The sequence below is a fragment of the Peromyscus leucopus genome, chromosome X (genome assembly GCF_004664715.2).
Source record: "Peromyscus leucopus breed LL Stock chromosome X, UCI_PerLeu_2.1, whole genome shotgun sequence".
In the NCBI taxonomy this organism is placed as follows: domain Eukaryota; kingdom Metazoa; phylum Chordata; class Mammalia; order Rodentia; family Cricetidae; genus Peromyscus; species Peromyscus leucopus.
This window is the reverse complement of record NC_051083.1, coordinates 134,556,118-134,581,828: the sequence shown is the minus strand read 5'-3', so window position 1 is coordinate 134,581,828 and position 25,711 is coordinate 134,556,118. Positions and strand designations below refer to the sequence as shown.

Below are 25,711 nucleotides of genomic sequence, written 5' to 3'. Positions count from 1 at the left end.
AAGCCTGTATTTAAGACCTCCTCCCACCGGGCAGTGGTGGTGCACGCCTTTGTGGGAAGTGGAAGGCTAAGTGAGAGAGACACTGCCAGCTGCCACCTAAGACTACGTAGCACACAATCTGATTACTTGACTTTATTTAATATGTTTCTGTTGTGCCTTTAGTACTACATGCTGCTAGTGGCAAATTATTCTTCAAAATTATATATGTTTGTGTGTGTGTGTGTGTGTGTGTGTGTGTGTGTGTGTGTGTGTAGTTGTGATGGTTACCTTCCCTCTTCTCTGCACTCAGGAGATAGAGCAGGCGGATCTCTGTGAGTTCGAGGCCAGCCTGGTCTACAGAATGAGTTCCATGAAAGGTGCAAAGCTACACAGAAAAACCCTGTCTCAAAAAACCAAAAAAAAAAAAAAAAGACCTCCTCCCTCTTTCAATAAACGGCATTTGGCATTAAAAAAAAAGAAAGAAGGCTGAGTGAGCCATGATGAGCAAGCCAGTAAGCAGCACTTCCCTGTTGCTTGAGATTTCCCACAGTCAGGACAAATCTCTGTCACCAGCCAGTCCCACAGCTGCTCAGACCCAACCAAGTAAACACAGAGACTTATATTATTTACAAACTGTATGGCCATGGCAGGCTTCTTGCTAACTGTTCTTCTATCTTAAATTAACCCATTTTTATAAATCTATACCTTGCCACGTGGCTCATGGCTTACCGGTGTCTTCACATGCTGCTTATCATGGTGGCAACTGGCAGTGTCTCTCTCACTTAGCCTTCCACTTCCCACAATCTCCTCTCTCCTTGTCCCACCTATACTTCCTGCCTGGCCACTGGCCAATTAATGTTTTATTTATTAACCAATCAGAGCAACACATTTGACATATAGAACATCCCACAGGACTCCACCATGGCCTCTGCAAAAGGTCCTGCCTCCAGGTTCCTGCCCTGTTTGAGTTCCTGTCTTGACTTCCTTTGGTGATGAACAGCAATGTGGAAGTGTAAGCTAAATAAATCCTTTCCTCCCGAACTTGCTTTTAGGTCAAAGTATTTCATTGTAGCAATGCAAACACTAGCTAGGACAGATTGTGACCACATAAGTCTTAAATATTCCTGAAAATTTCAAAACTTTTGACTCAGTGTGTCAGTTTCTTCCCTCTTCTTTTTGATTTTATACCATTGGTTTCTTCAAATTAACAATATCTATTGCTAAGATCTGATTCTGATAGGAAAACAAATATTTAAAACTTTGCTCATTTCTAATTTCTCTGAAAGATCCAGAGTAGCTGTTTATTTAGTTGTTGTGTGTCCAAATGGTATGGTGGGCTTAGTAAAGTAATGACTGTAAACAGAGACAAGAATAGGATCAAGGACTGGAGAGGCTAGAGAAAAGACATTACTACAGTAAATGCTAAGGATATGGCAGGTGAAATTAAGGAACATTATCCTGGAAGGAAAAATGAGCACATCAAGAAGGAGTGAATGATACATACTCTTAAATCATTGTGTGCAGTATGGTGGTGTATTGTCAGGCAGTGGTGGCACACACCTTTAATCCTATCACTCTGGAGACCTCATGCCTTTGTGTAGTGGGTAGCCATTCCAGTTTTGATCTGGAAGTTCCAACCCCCACTGAGGCTTCGGTAACTGTCACGCCTACTAGGCAGGGCCAAGAGAGGGCCCTGAAGACCCAAGATTGAGATGCACCATGCTCTCTCTGTTCCTGGAACCTGGACGGTGAAGGTTGACTGAGCAAAATTCTCCAGAGAACACCACTGGACTGCGACACACCTTCCCCAGACCCTGTGACCTACCTATCTCTTCATTTATAAGTTATGCCACTAATAAACCTCCCTTTTAACTATGTGGAGTGGCCTTAATAATTTCACCAATATCTGGCACCCAACATGGGGCTCGAACCCACGACCCTGAGATTAAGAGTCTCATATGGTAGATTATTATATATACTAGTAAACAAATTTAGTAAAATAACAGTTTTAGATAATTTGCACTGTTATAGATTCTTATATGTTGATACAAATGTAAACTATTTTTATTTTCCTGTTTAAGATAATTTGTATATTGATAAAAATACAGAACTATATTTATTATAATGTACAAATATTTCTACTCTTATTTGAAATATTTGTATATTGATGCAAATGTAAATTTATATCTGTCATACTTTATGTATATTCTACTTTTGTTTTGGATATTCTGTATAATGATATATATTTAAGATTATTGTCATATTGCATATTGCACTATATATCCCTACCTCTGTTATAAATATCTTGTGTATTGTCACAATTTTGAAATCATCATTCTTTACCATATATTTTATAGACTGTTTACCTTGTTTACATGAAGCCTTAGTCCTTAGGTTATTTCGGTAGATAAGACTTATGGATTTATAGTCACCTATGCTTGTCATCTCTATAGTTATGTTAGTTAGGTTATCCAGATTAACAGATACATAGGTCAGATGGACAGGTAATCTTCAAACTCTTCATAGACCTAGAGAATATGGCATTTAAATAACTTAGAATTCTGTTGACGTGAGACACATTTGCTCCTGGCAACAGCAATTTGATCCTGAAAGAATGTTGGGCTTCTAAGACATTTCCATTTAGAAGTTTGTCTTCTTGGCACAAAATGGCCTACTGGGCAAAGAACTGCCCTTGCCACAACTTCTGACAGTACAAATGCAATGCTGTCCTTTCTGGACAAGCAGGACACAAGGGAAGCGACCACTGTACTCTGCCAAGACAGGGTAAGATGGTCTTTCAGAATTCCTGCTTCTGAAAATGGTCTGTCAGATACTCTAGGCTTGTAGCCAATTTAAATGCACCAACAATACTGAGAAACATTAGGTGACTGTCCAGGCTGCTAGCTGTCTCGGTCTACTCTTACAAGATTCCTGAAAGTTGCTTGCATCCATCTACCATTTCTCAGGTATCATTATATTACTTCTCAGGTCTTTGATGGGATTGAAGACTAACAGTTATAGTTACAACTTAGTATACATATAATATCTTAGATAGAACATATTAAGTATTAGATTCAGGTTCTTTAGGATAGGATACCTTTTGGAATGATCTTTGTAACATACCATTTACCTACGCTCTAGACTTCTCTGGATTTTAGTATGTGTTTCTTGCTTGATATTGTTTGCATTGATTATAGTCCCAACTTATCTAGGTCATTATCCCTCATTACTCCTAGACAATATTTGATAACCATTCCTTTGTATATAATCTTGTATTAAGTTAGAACCTTCTTATTTAGACAAAAAGGGGGAGATGTAGTGGGTAGCCATTCCAGCTTGGATCTGGAAGTTCCAACCCTCATTGAGGCTTCAGTAACTGTCACACCTACAAGGCAGGGCCAAGAGAGGGCCCTGAAGACTCGAGATCAAGATGTGCTGTGCTCTCTCTGTTCCTGGACCCTGGATGGTGAAGGTTGACCAAGCAGAGTTCTCCAGAGAACACTGCTGGACTGCAACACCTTGCCCAGACCCTGTGACCTACCTATCCCTTCATTTGTAAGTCATGCCACTAATAAACCTCCCTTTTAACCATGTGGAATGGCCTTACTAATTTCACTAATATCTTTGCTCTGGATTAAAGGCATGTACCACCACTGCCTGGCTCTGTGTCTAATCTAGTGACTGGCTCTGTCCTCTACTCCTCAGGAAATTTTATTAGGATACACAAAATATGTCACCATAGTATAGTTAATACAACCTCAAATGTTACTGCTGACAAAAACATTTGTTGAAAGTTTCTTCTGACAAACTTTGGTTCCAGGCCTCCTGCATGAAAGCAGTGATAGGATTTTCTCAAATTATCAGAAGAGTGTAGCTTCTGAATTACTAGGAGACACAGTCTCACAAAACTTCCCAATCATGTGGCTCCTACAATCTTTTTGCCCATTCTTCTAGAGTGTAACCTGAGTCTTAGGAACAGGAGATGTTTTGTAGATGTATCATCCAGTGGAAGTGGGCTCCACAATTCTGCCTAAATGTGAGCTGAACAAGGACAACATCAATGGACATGACAAAGTGGACAGGAAAAAGCCCATAAGGTCTCAACCCCACACAAAGAACTACGGGCAACTAAGGAATGCGCAGATCTGGGGAAACAGTCCTCTCCATGAAAGAGCGAATCTATTAGTTGTCCAATTAAAATGGCTATCCCTGAAAAACATTTAAATGTGTAACATTATACAGACTAAGAAGTTTATATGCATATTTACATGACAACAATTAATGGAAAATGGGGTCTTGAATTTGAAAGAAAGTGAAGAGGGGTACATGGAATAATTTGGTGGGAGGAAAGCAAAGAGTGAAATGATGAAATTATAACTTTAAAAATAAGAGTAATAAATTTCTTAAAGTTGTCAAAAGAAACTTTAAGCAACTTTCAAAAATCAAAAAAATGCTCACAGTAATGTGAAGAGTTTCATTTTTTAAAACAATAAATTTAGTGTTCACCTCTAGTTTCAGTTAACACTTATTTTTCCTGCACTAAGTTGTGTACTTTATATGTCAGAATTGCATTACAACTATCTCTCTTTGTCTCCAAAAAATAGCAGTCTCTCTGCTGAGGGTTACAGCATCTGTCTTTTTACTAGTGTATAGTAATTGTACAAAGTAAAGGGATACATCCTGACAGGTCTTTATACACATACAATGTACTTTAATTATACTTACTTCCTTTCTGATTTCCCTTCCACATTTCCATTCTCCTGTCTCTATAGTAGTTCTCAGTTTTTGTTTTCATGTTATTTTCCCCACTAGATTTCACATGTGAGAAAACAAACAAACAACAACAACAAAAAATGCCATATTAACTTTGTTTACTAGTATAGAGTCAAGCTTCAAGATTTAGTTGGAATTTGGGAGTTAATATTCACTAATGTCTGTTCTACAATTCAGTTTAAGTTAAGAAATCTACCAAGAAATGTATTTCCTTTCTTTGGGTTAAAAATGTCTTTATCACCTACCTTTCACTTAAAAAGAAGTTACATGGTCAAAAATATTTTTTGTATTTTTCTCTAGTTCCTTCTCTATTTGGTACATATGCTTAGAGTACACCTATTCCTAAACAGAAACACACCTGTTTGTATCTTCACATTTTTGCTATTCAGTAGTCCTAATGTCTGTTCAAAGGGCAATAAATAAGAAAACAGATTACTGTGAAATCACATTCCTCTAAGAGAACTATCACACACACACACACACACACACACACACACACACACACACACACACACACACACAATGTATATACCAGAATGTTTCTTGGTATGCACATGAAAGGATTTGTAAGAAATACTCCCTCTCTTTTCAGTAATAGTATTTTAAAGAGCTACAACTGGAATACTAGATATGTCATAAACAACATAGGATATTTTTTTCCAAAGCTGAATCACAACAAACCACCATCATCTAAAGAAGTAAGTCTCCTGAAGGGTTTCAAATTGGAGCTGTAGATATAACATATTTGATCCATACAGTATTAAAAATTGTGTACCAAAGGCTGGGAAGGTAGCTCAGTGAGTAAAGTGCTTGCAGTACAAGCATGAGAACCCAAGTTTGGATTCCCAGTATCCACACAAATATCAAGGCATAGATGTACACACCTGGAACTCCAGCATTAGTGGGGAGGAGGTAGCATGACAGGAGAAAATAGCATCCCTGGAGCTCGCTGCCTGCTAACCCAGCTGCCAAATTCTAAGTTCCCATATTTATTACTGCTTTATGAAATTAATGATCTGATAACACTCAGCTCAAATCTTAGAGGGTTACAAACAGCTGAGGCTCTGTGGTGACTAGTTCTTATAGATGATTGATGTGGGCTCTCACATTCCTCATAATCACTCTGAATATAGGGTTTAATATAAATTGCTATTATTAACTTCCTTAAGATACAATTGAAATAATTCTCATATTTATATCTATCAGGGTTTGAGAATTAAAAGATAGACTGAGGCAGCTGTGCTTCTACACATATGGGAGAGTTTTCATCTCCTTGTAGAAATGGAAATTATTTTAGGTATGTGTACAAAATTTTTTTTAAGTAATTAAGCTTCAGATATAAAAATTGTGTAGTGTATTAAAGGAAACTATAATTAAGATATAGCATCCCCCTTATCTAGAGGAATATGTTCTGAGACTATTAGTGGATATTGTAATCTGTGCAATTGTGTGTGTATAGTTTTTTCCCTATGCACAAATATCCATGAAGAAGTTAACTTTTTAACTTGGACACAGTGGAGATTAATAAGGATAATCACTAATAGAAAAATCGAACTTATTTATTGTACCTGATCTCCTGCTTTTTGTGATGAAGTGATAACACAATGACATGATATGAGGTGAATGATAGCATTAGGCTACTGTGTAATGTTCCATGAGGCGCAAGCATTATGATACTACAATTGATTTGATAACAAAGAAAACTATTAAGTGATTAATAGATTGGTAGCATGTACAGTATGCATATGCTAGATAGAGAAAAATTCATATCCCCAGTAGGAAAGAATATAGTAGCAAAGAAGTCCACTATGTTACTTTAAAGGGCATTTGACTTAGCTTTTGTGGACATTTTATTTCTGGAATTTTCCACCAATATTTTTGGAATGCCTTGACCACAAGTAACTGACTCTTTGGAAAGAGAAACCACTGATAATAGGGGTGAGGTGCTAGTGCATAACAAAGATGTGCAATTAATATCTAAATTGCAAAAAGTAGGGTAAAGTTCAACAAGTTTCATATTTCGGCACATGTAAAAAGTGTGGCTACTGGGAAATTCTAGGCATCAAAATATTTAATATATTACCAAGATATGAAAATATCTACTGAGGCTGATGAGACAGCTAAGTGGTCGAAGAAACTTGCCTTCAAACCTGACAACCTGAGTTTGATCCCCAAGACTTTGGGAGGGAAAAACTGACTCCACACCAAAGAGGTGTCCTCTGACCTCTACATGCACACTATGGGATGTGTGTGGACACTCATTCATGAGTGCACACACAAACATATTCACAAATGTAAAATAATTGTATGACTAACTATGTGTCAGTGTGAAGTATTGCTATATGGAATGATTGAGACAATTTTTATGAGCAATTTATGTGGAAAAGTTAAATCTCTTGCACAATTTTCTTTTTAAAAAATCATACGTGTACACATGCATGTATGTGGAAGACACAGATTGGCACTGGGTGTCTTCTTCCATCATTCTCCACCTCTCACTTGAGACAGTCTCTTAGTGAATATGGATGTTATTGATTTGGCTTGAGAACTAATCACCAAGCTCAAGTTCCAGGTATCCTTCTGTCTCTCCCATAGTAACACTATAAGCATGTACATAGATTTTTATATGGTAGATGGGGGATCTGAACTTGGGCCCTCATGATTATGTGGCAAATGCTTTACCAATTGAGACAATCCATAATCCCCTCTGATAAACTTTTCTTAGACACATACAACAACAATACAGATATAAAACTACCATAGAATTATACATAGTTAGTCATGGTAACAATGAGAATGTTGATGTCAATGAGTTCTTGGCATGTTGTTCGTTATAAGTAAATCATAGAATGGCTTACTTATTTGAAAACAAGTCCTAAATAAAATGCATGCAAATCACCATATACATGAGTAAATATTAATGCCAGATTTGCTTACGATTAGTATATTCAGTATTGTAAAATTTTGCAGAGACCCAGAGGTTACATTGGTTTACTAGAAGGTTCAGCAGTAATTATTTGCTTTGTGGTAAACTGTTTAACTACAACACATTAAAGATACAGTAGGTGCCATCATGAGATGGAGACACTTTCCCTCTTTGACTTCAACAACAGACAGCATAAAACTTGGAGGAAAGGGGCAAACTATATGGTAATAGCTTCCCTTGTTGAGCCTAGGTACTTGAGTTAGGGTAAGGTGCTCACTCTAAATATGAAATTCAGTGTAGAAATTTCCTAGGAAGGAATCAATCATTCATTTAAGACATTGAAAAAAACTTTGTATCTCTACGCCATCTCACACTTTGGTTAATCTGTAAAAAATTCTGTATTTGACATTTTAATTTCAAATCAAAGAGAAAACATTGACAACCTGTCATTAAAGAAAACATGTAGAAATCTGGTTTGTATATTAAAGTGGTAATAAATAAGTTATGAAAGTAATCTGTAATCATTAATTATTGCTATTTTAATTTAATTTTTATTTTAAACTTAAAATACTATTTGTTTGAAATTTTGTCCTAATCTCATATGCTCATCTTATCATTAATTGAAGAAAATTTTATTACATTCCTGGCAATTTATTTTTTATTACCAGCCTGATTCACTCACTTCAGGTATGTCTCCTGCTTTTGTCTCCTTTGAGTTTGACATTTGCAAATGAGGCGATAGTTTATTTATTCTTCTACATCTCCACACATTCTTTCCTCCAAGGAAAGGAAACGTGTCAGTCATTAAAGGTACAAAATATGTAGTTTTATTTTGTGAATATTATACACATTATACTAAATATTTACTGAGTAATTATTAGAGGAGTGGATGGATGAATTGAAGGGTGGATTTATGTGAGAGACATGCATGTATCTAGAAAGCTTTGTGGATGAAAGCTGTACTAAATTAAATATTATTAAATCATATATATATTTAGCATGATAGGAAATCATTTTCCTTTTCCTTAAACTTCGTTTTCACTCAATTCTGCCGTAGATGCCTATACTAAAGCTGAAGTGATATATTCTTGGACTCTTGGGAAGAACAAATCTGTGGAAGTAGCACAGGATGGCTCTCGCCTGAATCAGTATGACTTGCTTGGCCATGTTGTTGGGACAGAGATAATCCGGTCTAGTACAGGTATTGACTTATTTATTGATTAAACTTCTATGTAATCTGTACCATATGCCAACATTGTATTTATAACTTATTTAATATTTAAAACAATTTTGAATACTATTACAGTGATGAAATTGAAGGAATTCAATCATTTGTTCCATTTTGTTAATTAGTGTCAGAATCAAACTGTGAACCCAAGCAGTAAACTTTTAAGTCCCTCTGAAGCCCAGTGCTCTGATACCTGTAAGGAGTGGGGCAGAAGGTAAAGGGAATGTGATAGAAATTAGAAAGGACCTAGTGATGAGGTCACTGAGCTTAAATCAGAAAGGGTTCATTAGTGCTGAGGCAGTAAGTTATTAGCCATACTCGAGGTTTGAGAGTAGTCAGCAAATTAGTTTCTTCACTAGATCACCCACCTCAGAGAAAACGTTTTTTTGACAAAACGTGTGAAGTCTTCTTAATAGTGTATTTTTATATAAACAAATACTTTTTGAGAGACTTGTTCTGTAGTCTACCTGAATACTACCTGACTCTAGGGATACAATCAAAATGGAAATTTACTTGAAATAAAAAAAATACCACAAAAAGAAAATAGAGTAATTGGAATAACGTAATAGATGCTGGGTCCCACTTGTCACATAATAATAGTTTGTGCTATTATAGTGTAGAGGTGTCAGCATTACTTTTCAAACACCAGTCTCTGTGAGTCCACCATTACTGATGAAATTGGGTACCCAGCCATTCTTTCATTATTTGGACATTATGTGGCTATGACTTCATGGTGTTATAGCATGCCATCTTGACTGTTCTTCACTTTAAGACCAGAGGAGAGTATAACATATTAGAAATGCCTTTGCCCAAGGCGGTGGATTTCCTATCCTCAGGAGTGTATTCTACACCAGTTAGTTGTATTCCCTGGACCTTTTCTGAAACACCTACTTGGCATCAAATTTGAAAATCAATCTTACTGGTTATCCAAGCAGCCCAAGATCTCATTTCACAGTTTAAATAACTGTTTCAGTTTTATCACATGGAAAATACATGTTCATAATGAGAACATTAAAAATGCATGGAAAAGCCAATAGAGGAATTTTTGGATACAATCAACCCCATGTATTCTGTGGGCTCTGTATCTGCAGATTCAATCAAATGAAGTATGAAAATTTGTTTTAATTGTGTACTAAATATGTTTAGAAGTTTTTTGTCATTCTCTATACAATATACTATAAGAATTCCTTGTATGTGATATTTAGTTTTAAAGTATAGCATAGGTAAACATGGGTTTTATACACATATCATGTAATTTCATGCAAGAGACTAGAAAATTTGGGGATTTTGCATTAATAGGGACTTCTAAAACCAGTCCACCAAAATTATAGAGTTACAGCTTAACTCTTTAATTGCACTACCTTGAAAAAATTCACTAAGCAACTGAAGAGACACCTCAGTAGTTAAGAGCACTGGCTGGTCTTACAAAGGACCTGGGTTCAATTACCAATACATATACAGTAGCTTGTAACCCTGTAACTCCAGTTGCAGGTGATTTGACACCGTCTTCTGATCTACACAGCATCCACAAGCATGTGTGCATATACACACATACATATACACATAAAGACACACACACACACACACACACACACACACACACACACACAAAGACACACCCCCTGAGAAATATGTGCTAGGGGGAGGGAGAAGGAGATAGGCAGACAGATACAAACACAGATATAAAAATAAAAAAATCTAAAGTAGAATTTTTTTTTCTGATATACTTACACAATTTGGCTACTTTTTTTTTACAGACTTGGGCCATAATTTTATTGTCAATGGATCCTCATGGAAACCAAAATTATTTAGATGACCTTTACATTTCAAGTGACCTTGCACCACTGTAGGCTTTGACAACACAGCCAGTTATGCACCTAACAGTCTTGTGTGTCTTCCTTCCCTAAAAGTCGATTCTCCTTTCATCGTAGTTGGCATCCCTTTGTGGAAAATTCATTGAATATTTGCTTTTTCTTGATAACTAGAGTCATATTCAATGGGACTTCCTCCATATTAATCTGTTGCATATTTCTCTGAAAATCAAAAGGGCTCTCAGCTTTGCCCTACATGTAAATTCAAACCTATTTCAAATTTACTTTTTAACCTGTGTAGAGGAGGAAAGTACAATCATTCTGCCCTGATTGACAGTTGCATGTTCAAATGGAGGATTGGTATAGGAAAATTTTTCTTAAAATATTTAATAAATTGATTCGTACATGTTGATATATAGGAGAATTCCCTTTGCATTTTTCAGTAACTCTAAAGTTTAATTAAATGGCATTTTGGAACACCAAAATGTATCAGTATTAAAGCACTCATATCATTTATTCAGTTTTATATATTTATCTGCTTTTAATATTATAAATTTTATGAAGTTTTCATTCATTAGATATACAGGAACCAAGCAAAATGCACATATAATTCAGTAACAATATACTAACAATGGCAATAAAGGCATTAATACTTGTTTTGTTTGCTTTAAATAAAAACAAAGTAATAAAATTCTCTCAAGGCTAGAGAATTCTTGCAATTATTTGTGTTTTTCTGTGGAAAATGTAGCATTTCATTGCTGAAACTCAGCAAAATAATAGTTTCTTTTGTAATGACATTATGTAGGGCTCATAGCCTACTTAACCAATTGTCTACCATTATGCTTTGTGTTTAATTCTATAAACAATATTTGCATAGACCCTCCTTTTCCAGACAGCATTTTGCTACAGTGTAATTATGTCTATGATCCAGACAGAACATTTTGAAAATAATACATGCTCTGAAAGTTTAACCAATTTCCTTTTCCACTGTCCCTGTATGAGCACCCTAGTTTTCCTTAGCAAAAAATGGTATTATAAATTCAATTATCCCCTCCCACCACTACCAAAATATGTCAACTTGTTAACTATATTACCTCAGAATATGACCTTATTGGGGAATAGTGTCATTATAAATGTAATCGCTGAAGATGAGGCATATTACAATAATGTCATGTAATTGGTGTTCTTATGAAGAGGGGAATTTTGGACAGAGTGAAGAGTGAACATGAGAGACTATATGAACACAAATGCTGTGATCAGGTGGATGTTTCCATAAGCAAAGAACTGTCAAATTTTGCCTGAAAACAAGTTGAGATTAGTAAGAGGCAAGGAAAAAATTCTTTACAGGTTTTAAACAGAGCCTGGCCCTACTGAAACATTCATTCCAATCCTCTGAGGTGATATAATTTTCTTGTTTTAACACATCCAATATCTGGAAATTTGTTGTGGTAGCCTCAGCAAATTAGTGCAACTGAAAATTCTTATAGTGATGAAATTAATAATGATTAATTGTTGAGCATGTAATATGTGCCAGACACAGCACTAAGGATATGTGTTAACTAATTTTAACCTTGAAAGATACTGTGAAGTAAGCAATATTGGTCCAAGTATCTGGATAAAGAAACCAAGGATCAGAAAAATTCAGTGCCTTAAGCACTTATAGTTTAGTGCTTACCTCCATGCTTATAATGTGCTTATACTGCTATATCTTTTTACTTTTAGCAATATAACATGAATTCCTTTGTGTCAAGTATATGAATGCATAGTGTACTTCACTCATCCACTATCATTCTGTTCCCCTAGCAGATTCAATATATCTTGTTGACTGTGTATAATAGTTACTTATGTTTCATGTGCTGTCATTCCTTTTGTCTTCACTTCCTTGTCTTCTTTCTTTCTAGAAGATTAAAAGATACATTTAGTTATTTTGATGGTGAGAATGCACACTAAAGATGGCACATCCTAATCCCAGAATCTGTGAGCATGTTAGGTTATGAAGAGGGTGGTTATGAAGGTAAAATTAAGGTTCTTTATATGGCATTTAAATAAAGATATAGTCTTGGATTATGCAGGTAGGACTAACATAATTATGAAAGTTTCTTCATAAAGGATAGGGGGTTAAGAAAACCAGTCAGAGAAAAAAAAAGCAGGGTTACCAATCAAGAAATACTAGTAGCCTCTTCCCTAGATTTAGCAGAAAGAATGCAGCTTAGCCAATGGTGTATGTGAGTATCAAAATATTATATGTTTTCTCATAAATATGTATATTTTTGTATTTTATGCATATCACTAAAATGTATTTAATGAAAGTGTGGAGTTTTTAAAGTCCTATTTGAGATTTCTTACCTTCTGAAGTTTGAGAGAATAAATTTGTTAGAGGGCTTATAAGAAACAAATATAGCTCTCTGTTCATAATTAAGATTTTAAAAATAGGTTTTAGAAGTTTAAACAGGGCAAGAAACACACACACAGAGGAAATATTAAATAATGTCTTTTGTTGGAATTGCATTTCTTCTCTACTGGGCACCATCCATTTCAATTTAGTCATTTCCCTGTAGAAAGAGCCTACAAAGGCTTTTGGGAAAAGGTATTCTGGCTTGATTTCTTTGGGCAGAGAAAGCAAATATCTCAGTAGCTCACTGTGCCTGCAGTATGCTGCTCTATTTGCTGATTCTTAACTTGTTATCTTTCTTAGGGATTCATAGTCATTTTGTGTCATTCATATACTGTGTTTGTTATGCAGTAAATCCACATTTATATAAACTTAGGTCCATGCATAAATTTTTTTCTCTTTTGTTTGTTCTCTCTATTCTTTCTGAATCAACTTATTTAATAATAATGGATGTATATTTTCCAGCAAGTTTTATCTATCATACTGTGTGTGTAATAACTTTAGGGAAATAGACATGCAACAGTTAACCATGGTTACTGGTAGCAAAGAGAAATAAGATGACTAAAGGGTAACATTTTGATGTACATGCTTTTATACCTTTTGATTTATGAACTATGTAAATATTATTATCTCACATAATTGTGGCAGTAATTCCCTTCTAAATGTTGAACATGTATGGGCTCCAAAAAGCGAGGTCATGCATCAGAAATAAATCCTAGTCCTACTGCCAGGAGCCCCATAAGCAGACCAAGCCACAAAACTGTCACCCACATTCAGAGGGCCTGGTTTGGTCACCTGCAGGTCCCCCCCCCCTCCCCCGCTCATACAATCCCTCCTCCCTATCTTCTACTGGACTCCAGGTGTTTGGCCCCGTGCCTAGCTGTGGATCCCTACATCTGCTTCCATCAGTCAGTGGATGAAGGCCCTATGATGACAGTCAGGCTAGTCCTCAATCTGATTACAGGGGAAGGCCCATTCAAGTACCCTCTCAACTATTGCTAAAATCTTAGCTGCAGTAATCCTTATGTGTTTCTGGAAGTTTCCCTAGCACCAGGTTTCTCCCTAACCCCATAATGGCTCCTTCTATCAAGATATCTCTTTCATTGCTGTCCCTCTCTGTCCCTCCCCCTACTCAACTGTCTAGTTCCCTCATGTTCTCAACCCCTATCCCCTCCCCTCTCCCCCCTCTAAGTATACCCAGGAGCAGGGAGGGGCTTGGTCCTGCCTCAACTTTATGTCCCAGACCTTGTTGACTCCCCATGGGAGGCCTTGCCCTCTCTGAGGAGTAGATGGGAGGTGGTGGGAGTTGGGGGGAACGGGAGGAGAAGAGGGATGGAGTACTATGGTTGGTATGTAAAATGAAAAACCTTAAGTAAAATAATATATAAAAATAATTTTAAAATGTTGAATATGCCCCCATGGAGGCTCCATTATGTGACTTGGAACCTGGGCAGAGAAGAGGCCTCTGATTTACAGCTGTTGTGTTCAGCATGGCTGAATTGTGTCCAAACACTGTAAATCTCCATTCCACTATGATGTAATTTCAAACAGAGTTTCTTCTTTTGGCTCCAGATTCATATATCTGTAAAATAAATGAATAAAATTCTTCAAGCTTGTTGACTAGTTATTGGCAACAGTTTCTTTTTCAATATTGATTCAGTTTCCTGCCATTTGGAAAATTATTGTATTAATTATTAGGATAGTCAGCATTCATGATTTTTTCAAATCTCTTTTAGATGTTTAACCTTTTGCTATACCAGTTTATTATAATTGCAATTGTTTATGCTGTCTCTACATGTAGAGAGACTGAAAGAAAGAGACATAAAGGAAACACAGAGAAGGGGAAATGAAAACAATACAGAAGGCAAGATAAAGAATAAGGAATGGATGTAGAGAGGTGAAAAGATATCAAACATAAATTCAAGGCAGGAATTTTTTCTTTGTATATTGAGTTAATTTGTAAAGATGTTTTTTAAAAATTCTCTGTGTATTTCATAACTCTCAATAGCTAAGTTGTTTACAATGTAGCTTCAAATATTTCACACATAGCTCAGATGGAGTTTAATAGGCTGGAGATCAAAAGCAGGGAAAAATTCCCCAAACCACTTATGTAGTCATCATCAGAAAAATGAAGAGAGGGAGCAATAGAGGCAAAAGGAAGGGAACATACCAATCCACCTCAACATTAATTTGGCAAACTGTTGCATTTCTAGCTTGAATAATAGATAATAATTAATTTGCAAGCATACTATCATATTTACTATTTCACATACAACAGAGATGGTACTTAATAAGCTTAACAAGCTGGAGCTCACCAGTGAAAATAGGATGAAAGAAGATGGAAAAATCTTCCAATCTCATGAAAGGCTGAGTTCTCACTTGGACAGAAAAAAATAGAGAGAACAGATAATAAAAACGTTGGTAATGTGTTTGAAAAGAACTTGTCAGTGAATTAGTACAAAGGATTAATTTGATAAATATTTGTGAATTGCTGAAGTGGCCTTCCATTTTACCCTTGGTCTTTTCCAGTGGATCCAGATAATCTGCAAAAAAATTAAAAGGCAGAAATAAGTAATGGCTCCTCAACTAGTACAAGGCTTTAGTTCTCAGTAATAACTAAAGAACTAAGTAAGAACATCTGGAAAACAGAAAGCAAAGCCAATAGTGAATGAAGAAAAGGGAGAAAAGTATGAAGAAAATATATTCAGTTATTTAAAACAAATGGTCGATTTGATAAACATTTCACAAGTATGTTTGTCTTCCTTTTCAGATTCATAGAATGCAACTGTGAATATTAAGTATTATATAGTAACATTAATATATCAATTGTATTTTATATGTTTAGATATTTCACATGAATCAGAAATATGATTGATAAGTATGGGGAAAATGGTCAAGTCAATCAAAATCCAATTCTTAGGAAAAAATAAGTCCTCAACTCCTTATCGATAAGAAAGGGTGAGTGACATGCAATGGAAGAGGAGAATAAAGGTGTGGGAAGGAGAAGAAGGGAAGGAAGGAAAAAGGAAGTCAGACATATGAAAACAAAGACAGAGACAAGGGGAGAATACAATGCCAAACATTTTGAATATTTTAAATTTGGGCTTAGACTCCAGAGAACTACTAGTTTTTGACATGGGATAATCTGTTGGTAGGATCAGTTTGGAATAGAATAGGGGATAGAGAAAGTAAAATGTCAAAATTTCTGTTAGATGCCCAAATTGTCATGTCAAATACATATCTAGCTATAGTTTGGAACCCCAAGACTCCTATAACAAGTTATTACCATCTTGGTGGCTAAAAACAGGCTAAATTTCTTATCTCTCAGGTTTGGAGTTTGGGGATCTGAAATCAAAGCATTGCCAAGATTATTTCTATCTAGAGACAGTGAGGAAGAATCTGTCCCTTTCCTGTTTGTAGCTTCTACCGATGGCCAGCCATCTTTAGTGGTACTTGGATTAAGGATACGCTAATGGAGGTTTTACCTATGTTGAATGCTATTGAAAAATACAGAAGCCTGAGAATTACTGATTGATGATTGATATTAACAGAGTAATAACCGCTATGAACTGTTGTTTTACTTTGTATCAGCAGCTCTATTGAAGGGAATGGGGTAATATAAGCCAGGTCACATTCTGCTATGTGAACTTTAAAACAATTTATTGATCCATATGTATGTGTGTGTGTGTGTGTGTGTGTGCTTGTATATATATATATATATATATATATATATATATATATATATATATATATAATCACATGCATGTGGGGTTCATAGAGGCCAGAGAAGAGTGTAAGCTGTTCTGGAGCTTGAATTTCAGGAAGTTGTGTGTTGCCTGATGTGGGTGCTAAAAACTGAAACTGGGTTCTCTGCAGGAACCTATGCATGATCATTATCACTGATCCTTCTTTCCACCCCTCATGTGATCTTTTGGTTCTAATTAAATAATACCTATAGAATACCAAAGCATGGTGTTGAAAATAAAACACTGTGGATACAACCTATGTGAGCTTAACTTTTTGTCACTACTAGTTACTAACTGGGTACCTGTGCAAGGTGTTCAATCCTTTGTTTGAGTTTCTTAACCTATAAAATGAGGACCACAGGAGTCCACACTTTATAGGGCCATTGTGAAGATTTATTGTTTTAATAAAGTGTTACATGAGTTGTAGTAAGTGCTTTCTTTATAAAAACATTATTTCTCATTTGTTGAATAAAAACATGATTTGAATAAACTTGTCTGAGTTGCTATGAGCAACTTGTTATAGTATACTGTTAGTGTATCTTTCACATCAAAATATTATTATATGATTTTAATTATTAAGGAGCTTAACAGTTTGGAATTCATTAGTATGTCTTAATTTGAATGTAAGATTGAAGATCTCTGGGAACAGAGATGAGGCCCAAGTTGCTTTAACAATGTTTGTATGGCTCCATTCTGCCTAATTTTATTCTCTGTCCAGGAGAATATGTCGTCATGACAACCCACTTTCATCTGAAGAGAAAAATTGGCTACTTTGTCATCCAGACCTACTTGCCATGTATCATGACTGTCATTCTGTCACAAGTGTCTTTCTGGCTTAATAGAGAATCTGTCCCTGCCCGCACAGTCTTTGGTAAGTGTTGCTTCATGGAGAATGGGGAAGAAGCACTTGCATAATCATAGTAGAGGCAAGAAAGGTAGAGGAATGAACCACTGCTGCAGATACAGGATGCTATCCAAGTCCAGTAGAGGTAATGGCATCGTCAGATGCTGGGATTTCAAGCAACTGAATTCTTAACAAAGGAGAAGGGATGCGATTGATGCAATAGCGTAATTACTCAAATGTCCCCTACCTCATTTTGTCCTGGGAACCAAGAAGAAATTGAGTCTTCAGTGAAAAAAAAATATGATTTAGTGCAGAGAGTAGAAAAAGTCAAGGGTGGAAAACAGAGAACTAGATTAGGCTTTCTAAGGTGCCTTTTTCATTTTAAAATTATTTTATTTTATGTTTATGAGTGTTTCCATGTATGTATGTATGTATGTATGTGCACTGTGTGCATGCCTAGTGCTTATGAGATCAGAAGAGCATATAAGATCCACCTAGAACTAGAGATACAAATGGCTATGATCTACCATGTGGGTGATGGGAGCTGAATCCAAGTCCTCTGTAAGAGGAACAAATGCTTTTAACTGCTGAAACATTTCTCCAACCCCCAGGAACAATTTTCTGTTTACATTTATGACTTGTTGCATCTGATCCAGAATTTTGAGAGCACGAATTCACTGATATTGAGTAAAGGCTGCAAACACATTAAATTGTTTCTTGAGCAGTATGTAAAATCAGAGAAATTTACTTCAGTATAAGGTTACTTTTATCTAGGAAGAAGTTTGCATGTCATTGACCTTGTTTTCCTTAGAGACTTAAAGAATACAAACATTTTCTGCCTGTTTTTCCCACAGCAAGATTTTTGGAGTACAAAAAATAATTCTTTCAAGCTATTGAACCACTAGGGAAACAGAGATTGTGAAGCATATATTCAGATATGCTAGATACCCATACAGAAGGCATTTCTGCCAATATCTTGAAGCTATACAATGTTGTTACATCAATAGTAAATGATGTTTCAAAGAGAAGTAGCACATTGGGTCAGGTTCAGGAGGAAATAGCAGTAGAGAAAGAGAAAGTACAAAACAATAAAAAAGGTACAACATTATAGAAGTCAAGAGGGAAGTATTTAGTAGCAGGAAATAATCATGTGGGCTGAAGGGCCACTGCAAATTTTCATAAAACACAGATGGAAGCAATCTGTTGATTACTGTGATATACTCAGATGTTACTGATGTAAAAGAAACAGAAACTTTACGGGTGTGGTTCAAAGTGGCCATTATTAGAAGAAAACCATGATCAGAATATATTGTATCAAAAATTATTTTCAATAAAAAGTGACTATTTATCTGGGTTACTAGTTTTAGTAAAGAAGTATCTGAATTTTAAAATATAAAAGAGAGTGCTGAGCTTCAACATTATTACAGATTATAACTAAAGCTGTGGGATACTGAGTAATATCCTCCAAAAATTCATCTCCAAGTTTCTGGGATGTGGAAATATGACTATATATGGTGAAAATGAAGCTTCAGATGTGATGAAGTTGAAGATTCCCAGATGGAGATATTATTCTGTACTGGCCAGGTATTTAACTACAGAAGAATAAGTGTTGTGATAAAGGAAACAGGCCAGATTGGAAGATGTTCTGTTGATGTCTTATAGAAAGAGGAAAAGGCTCACTAGCCAAGAAATGCAATTGATGTAGCTATGAAAACTGCAAAAGGCAATAGATTATTATTATTACACTGAAGCCTTCAGAGGGAGTGGGGCTCTGGTCAAGCTTGACCTTAGTAAAACTAAATTCAGGCTTATTGTGCCTAGATCTGTAATTACAGGTTTGTGGTGTCTTAAGCCACTAGATGATATGTGATAACTTGTTACATCAACCACAAGAAATTAAGACAAAATAAATTCCACAAATCCAATACCATTGAATGGTTGTGACCTCAATGTAAGAGAAAATTAAGAAATTACACATAGAGAGACAATGTGAAAAAAATTTGGGTTTGGCCTGAGCTATGTGTAAAATACAGGTTTCCTTGAGAATTTATTATTTTTATTATAGTATTTTTATTTTATAATTAACTTAATTTCACATATCAGCCACAGGTTTCCCATCCTCCTTCCTCCCACCCCCAGCCCTGCCCCCAATCCACCCCCCACTCCCACTTCCTCCAAGGCAATGTCTCCCCCAGGGAGTCAGCCCAGGCAGGTCCAGTCCACTCCTCCCTACACCAAGGCTGAGCAAAGTGTCCCAGCATAGGCCCCTCTGGATAAGTGAGACAGTTGAGAATTTATTCTTTTATAGTATAAACTTGGCCTCATACTACTTTGAATTCTTATTTACAGTAATTGTATTGATGAGAAAACCTCCAAGTTGAGATGTTAATTTAAAAATTAAAGACAAAGAGCCAAGAATAGTCAATACCCTTTTGAATAAGAACAGTATGGAGAGACATGCTCCATAGGGTGTCAAGATGATTAAAATGCAATAGTCATTAAGGTATCATTGCATTGGCATAAAAAAGAAAAATAAGTAAATTAAACACTATAGTGAGTTGAAAGTATTCTCTTGTATATGGAAACTTGATTTATTACAAAGATATCATTGGAGATAATTAATTGAAAATTATTCATGGACTTAAATACAAAAATTAAAATATCGTGCTCTTGGAATAAAGAACAAAAAGTGATACAATATCTATGTATCTTATGGAATATGTACTTTATATAAATTGGTCAAACATTTTCCAAAGTGGTTATATCACTTTGCATAAATCCCCTAATCTGGATATTATATATATTTATATATATATATATATATATATATATATATATATATCCAATTGAAATGAATAATGTAATAAAACGCATTAAGTAAAAGTTCTTCTATAAGAATGTTCATAAATTTCATTCACAAAATTACATTGATGGTTAACCGCATATTGATACAATTCTATACATTGCTCCAAAGAGCTCAAATGTGAAAGATATTTTCATCTTATTGTATATGAATTACACCACAAAAATACAGACTTGTAGGACTATAGATGTTAGAGTAATCAAACAGACTTTCAAATAGCCATGATGAATATACATAACTAAATGAAAACAAGGAGGAAAACTGCAGTAGAAAGACTAGGGGAGAGAATATATTGAACATATTGGTTATCATGGAACTTGAAAATACAAATGAATACTCATTTATTTAAACATAGTTATGTGGTGATATATTGTGTACCCTAATAAACTTGCCTGAGGATCAGAGGACAGAACCAGCTACTAGATTAGACATAGAAGTCAGGCAGTGGTGGTACACATATTTAATCCTATCACTCAGGAAGCAGAGATCCAAGTTCAAGGCCATACTGGAAACAGAGCTAGGCAGTGGTGGCACACACTTTTAATCCCAGTACTGGGAAGCATACATGCCTTTAATCCCAGTAGGTGATGTCTGGGCAGAGAAAGGTATATAAGGCATGAGGAAACAAGAACTCATTATCTTTAAACTGAGGATTTTATAGAGGTAAGAACTAGTGGCTAGATGCTCTGCTTCTCTGATCTTTCAGCTTTCACCCTTTTATCTGGCTCTGGGTATTTTTTATTAAAAGACCATCTAAGATTTAAACAACATCTGGCACCCAACATGAGTCACAAACCCATGACCCTGAGATTAAGAGTCTCATGCTCTACCGATTGAGCTAGCTGTTACCCCTGAATTGAAAGATAAATCATGGGAGCACACGGACTCTGGACCAACAATTAGGGAGCCTGCATGGGACTGACATAGGTCCTCTGCATATATGTGACAGTTGTGTGCTTGGTCTCTTTGTAAGGCTCCTAGCAGTGAGATCAGGACCTGTCTCTGGCACTTAGCTGGCTTTTGGGAACCTGTTCTCCATGCTGGATTACCTTGCCCAGCCTTGACTCAGGGGGGGAAGCTAGGTCCTGCTTCAACTTGATGTGCTATGCTTTGTTCAAGCCCATAGAAGGCCTGCTGCTTTATGAATGGAAATGGAGGAGGGGAGCAGGAGAGGCCGATAGGAGGGAGAGGAAACTGTAGTCAGTATGTATAGTAAATGAAAAATGTTATCTAAACAAAATAAAATATAAAATAAACATAGATCAAAAGAAAATACCTAAAAAGACAAAAATGAAATGCACAGAGATAAATGGCATGAGATTTACTGAGAAGGCATAACACAGTAGAATGATGGAAGTGAAAGATTGGTTGAGACAATTTTGAAGAGATAATAGCCTAAAACTGACCCTATATAAAGAAGGCTATAAAGTTATAAATAGAAGGAAATATATAAACCCCAGCAAGATAAGCTGAAAGAATGCAAATTTGTGATTGTTATCATTAGACTTTCCCTGAATGAAATACCAATGGCCACCAGTGCCCAGTAGTGGTATATGCCTTTATTCCCAGCATTTAAGAGGCAGAGGTGGGTGGATCTCTGAGTTTGAAGCCAGTCTGGTCTACAGAGAGTGTTTCAGGATAGCCAGAGCTGTTACGCAGAGAAACCTTGTCTCAAAAGACAAAAAAGAAAAGAAATACTGATGGCTGTTCACTAAATGAAAGAAAAATTATCCTAGAAAGAAGGTTGAAATTATTATTTATTTTATTTTATTTTACAATACTATTCAGTTCTACATAACAGCCACAGATTCCCTTGTTCTCCTCCTTCCTGCCCTGTCCCCTTCCCCCCAGCCCACCCCTCATTCCCACCTCCTCCAGAGCAAAGCCTCCCCCGAGGACTGAGATCGACCTGGTAGACTCAGTCCAGGCAGGTCCAGTCCCCTCCTCACAGACTGAGCCAAGCGTCCCTGCATAAGTCCCAGGTTTCAAACAGCTAACTCATGCAATGAGCACAGGACCTGGTACCACTTCCATAGATGCCCCCCAAACAGATCAAGCCAATCAACTGTCTCACCTTTTCAGAGGGCCTGATCCAGTTGGGGGCCCCTCAGCCTTTGGTTCATAGTTCATGTGTTTCCATTCATTTGGCTATTTGTCCCTGTGCTTTATCCAATGAATGAGTCATGGTGACTCTATATTAAATTACAAATTTATCTATAAAGAAAATACTGTGGTCTAATTTAATGTATGTAAGTTGATGTGGAAAAATACAAAATATTCTACATATTTTCATTATTAATGTACAAAATATCAATTAGCATTAAATTTTTATAAATCAAGGATACATAGTGACTGAGAATTGTGTGTATCTTCTGGGACTGTTAAATGTACAACTACTTTAATAAATTTGACAATGTCATATAAACTTAAACATTCATACCACATAATCTTGCAGTTCCATCCCTAATTACTTATGAATAGAAATGAAAGCATACTTACCTAAATACTTAATGCCTCTTTTATTATGTGTTGAATATTGGAAACATCCAGATGCCCATTAATAAGTGAATAGATGAACAAATTAGGTTACACTAAAACTATGGACTCACTCTGAAATCAAGAAAGTTACTCTCAAGATGTATGAAACATGAATAAACCCAAACTATTACACTAAATGAATGTATCCAGACACAAATAAGCACATACTGTATGATAATGACATGAAACTGGGTGTGGGGCTGAGAGCAAGGAGGGGGTGTTAGGGACATAAAAGAGTCTATGAGAAGTAGTCATATCAGTTCACTTCATCATGCAGTTTGGTAGAACAAATACATCTTAATAAGTAAGTGTACTAAAAGTACTCATAGGAAACAAGGAGGTCAGTCAGTTCTACCTCAGTCCTTGAAGAAGAGCTTTCTGGAAGAGTCTTAAAACATAATCACTATTAGGCTGGCTCCCTTTTTAAAAGCTGAGATACTTTATGAAGTATACAGAACGTTTGATTGAGAGCCCCTGCAACTCTGACCAGCTAAGAGCTCTCCATAAAGTGACAAGTCTAAGTCCCAAAGGCTAAAGCTCAAAAACTCTTCATTGAGATATGACACAGAACACTTCAGGTACAGTACAGTTGCTATAGATGTGCTCAGGTGGACATTTGTTCATAGCTATGAATGAGATAGCTTATTTCTCCCATAAGGCCTACTTTCTTTTTCTCAATTTATTTTTTCTGAGAATTTCATACATGAGTAAGTACTGAGTCTATGTCACTCATAAACTCTTTTCTTTGTATATTGATGAAGTTTTGGTCTATTATTAGTTTTTTGTTTATAAGTACTAACATTGTATTTGATCCTCACATTGTTTAAGCTGTGTTATTGATACTCATCTCTGATGATAAGTTTCTGCAAAGATGTACCTTTAGGGTCTTTGTTGCAAATTCTTCTCCAGTCTAGATTTTCATGTATACAGCAAATGTGTAAGTAAGGAATTCGAAGAAGCAAGGCAGGAGAAGAAGCGCCAGGGTTGTCGCTCACTCACAAGGCTTACTCTCTCAATAGAGTTAATAGAACTAGTGACTCCTCTTGTTGCCTTACACTGTAGCATCTCACCCCATCATCATTTCATTCCATGCCCCCATTTGACCCATGCACCGATTTCTCATCCTCTTCAGTCTTACAACAATCAGAAAGATTGTGATCATTTCTTCTTCAAATATGATTGAGTTTGGGAATATGAAAGTCCCAGGTTATCTGATACTCACAGATGGGGAGAAAGAAGGCACAGAGGGATTAAAGGAAATACCAAGATACAAAATGAGTAAGTGGAAGCCAAAAAAGTTCTAGTTCTACAAAAGCTCACAAGATACAGCTTTTGGAATAATTTTGATTGCCCAGAAAGCTCAGTTGAGATCTAGAACTTGATACAACTATAGAAATACATTCTATAGTAGTTTGTTGTGTTATTAGAAGAACATCACAAAAAAGAGAAGTAGAAACCAGACTGAACTCAGACCTGTGTCCTGAATCATGACCTCAGTTTCAGGCTTGTCAAAAGAAAACTACCAGGACTGAGAGAAAGGTTAGCAAAAGGAGGACATGAGGCAAACACTGATCTCCAGCACTCTGAAGATGAAAAGGCTTGGGTCTCTACAGGCCTATCCTGGAGATGAGAGAGTGCATTTTCTCTTCCAGATGGGTCACAGAAAAAACATTGAGATCCATTAGTAGGCTGATTAGAGGAAGCAGATTTAGCTCAAAAGTAAGTCTTTCTAATTTAGAAGCTCTCTTACAACAAAATGGGATACCCATTCTTCAGCAGAAATGCTTAGTCAGAGGCTAGGGAACAGCTATAGAGGTACTGCACTGAAGAATCTGATTCTTATGGCAGTTGGAAGCAAAGGGGAAGTACAGTTTATTACAGAAAAGTACAGCAGGCTACTCCACAGACAACACAAGTTAAGGGGACTTACCAAGTGAGGTAAAGCACTTCCTTTCAGGTGGGAAGTTGGTGACTCCATAAAGTACACTTCCAGTGTTTTCTAGTTGCAACTGGTTCTTGACTTTTCTCTCCACAGGTGTCACCACTGTTCTCACTATGACCACCTTAAGTATCAGTGCCAGAAACTCCTTACCTAAAGTGGCATATGCGACGGCCATGGACTGGTTCATAGCCGTCTGTTATGCCTTTGTATTTTCTGCACTGATTGAATTTGCCACTGTCAACTACTTCACCAAGCGGAGTTGGGCTTGGGAAGGCAAGAAGGTACCAGAAGCCCTGGAGATGAAGGTGAGTTGCTGCAAAGGAAAAGCTAGGAAGCACTTCCTGAGAGATCTATATTGGGACCAGAAGTGAACAGCCTGTAGCTCACAGGAACTGAGCAGGGCTATGTGCTATTCACTGGGGTCATCAATCCAGTTCTCAACTGGAGTGTTTCTTGGCAACCTGGAGTTCAACTAGGAACTATGAAACAAAGGCTAATAGCATGTAGGGCTTACATCTTGCATTGAGTCAAATATAAATATGATGCTGCTAGACTCTGGGGACATTGCTATTTAGAAACCTACCCAGAAGCTTGGAGTCTTATCTACATCTGAAGAACAGTCTCCAAGACCACTTTTACCTCCCTCTCTGGAACATTCACATTCCAGTC

General features: G+C 36.4%; 1 protein-coding gene across 2 annotated transcripts in view; it reads left to right on the top strand.

The window, feature by feature from the left end:
- The window catches only part of Gabra3 (gamma-aminobutyric acid type A receptor subunit alpha3), a 235,194-nt gene that overhangs the window by 193,611 nt on the left and 15,872 nt on the right, over positions 1–25,711 (top strand). For both annotated transcript variants that reach the window (XM_037199298.1, XM_037199297.1), the window contains exons 7-9: positions 8,736–8,879; positions 17,574–17,726; positions 25,136–25,347. In XM_037199298.1, coding sequence (XP_037055193.1) covers positions 8,736–8,879; positions 17,574–17,726; positions 25,136–25,347 — 509 coding nt within the window. The remainder of the gene's footprint in view (positions 1–8,735; positions 8,880–17,573; positions 17,727–25,135; positions 25,348–25,711) is intronic.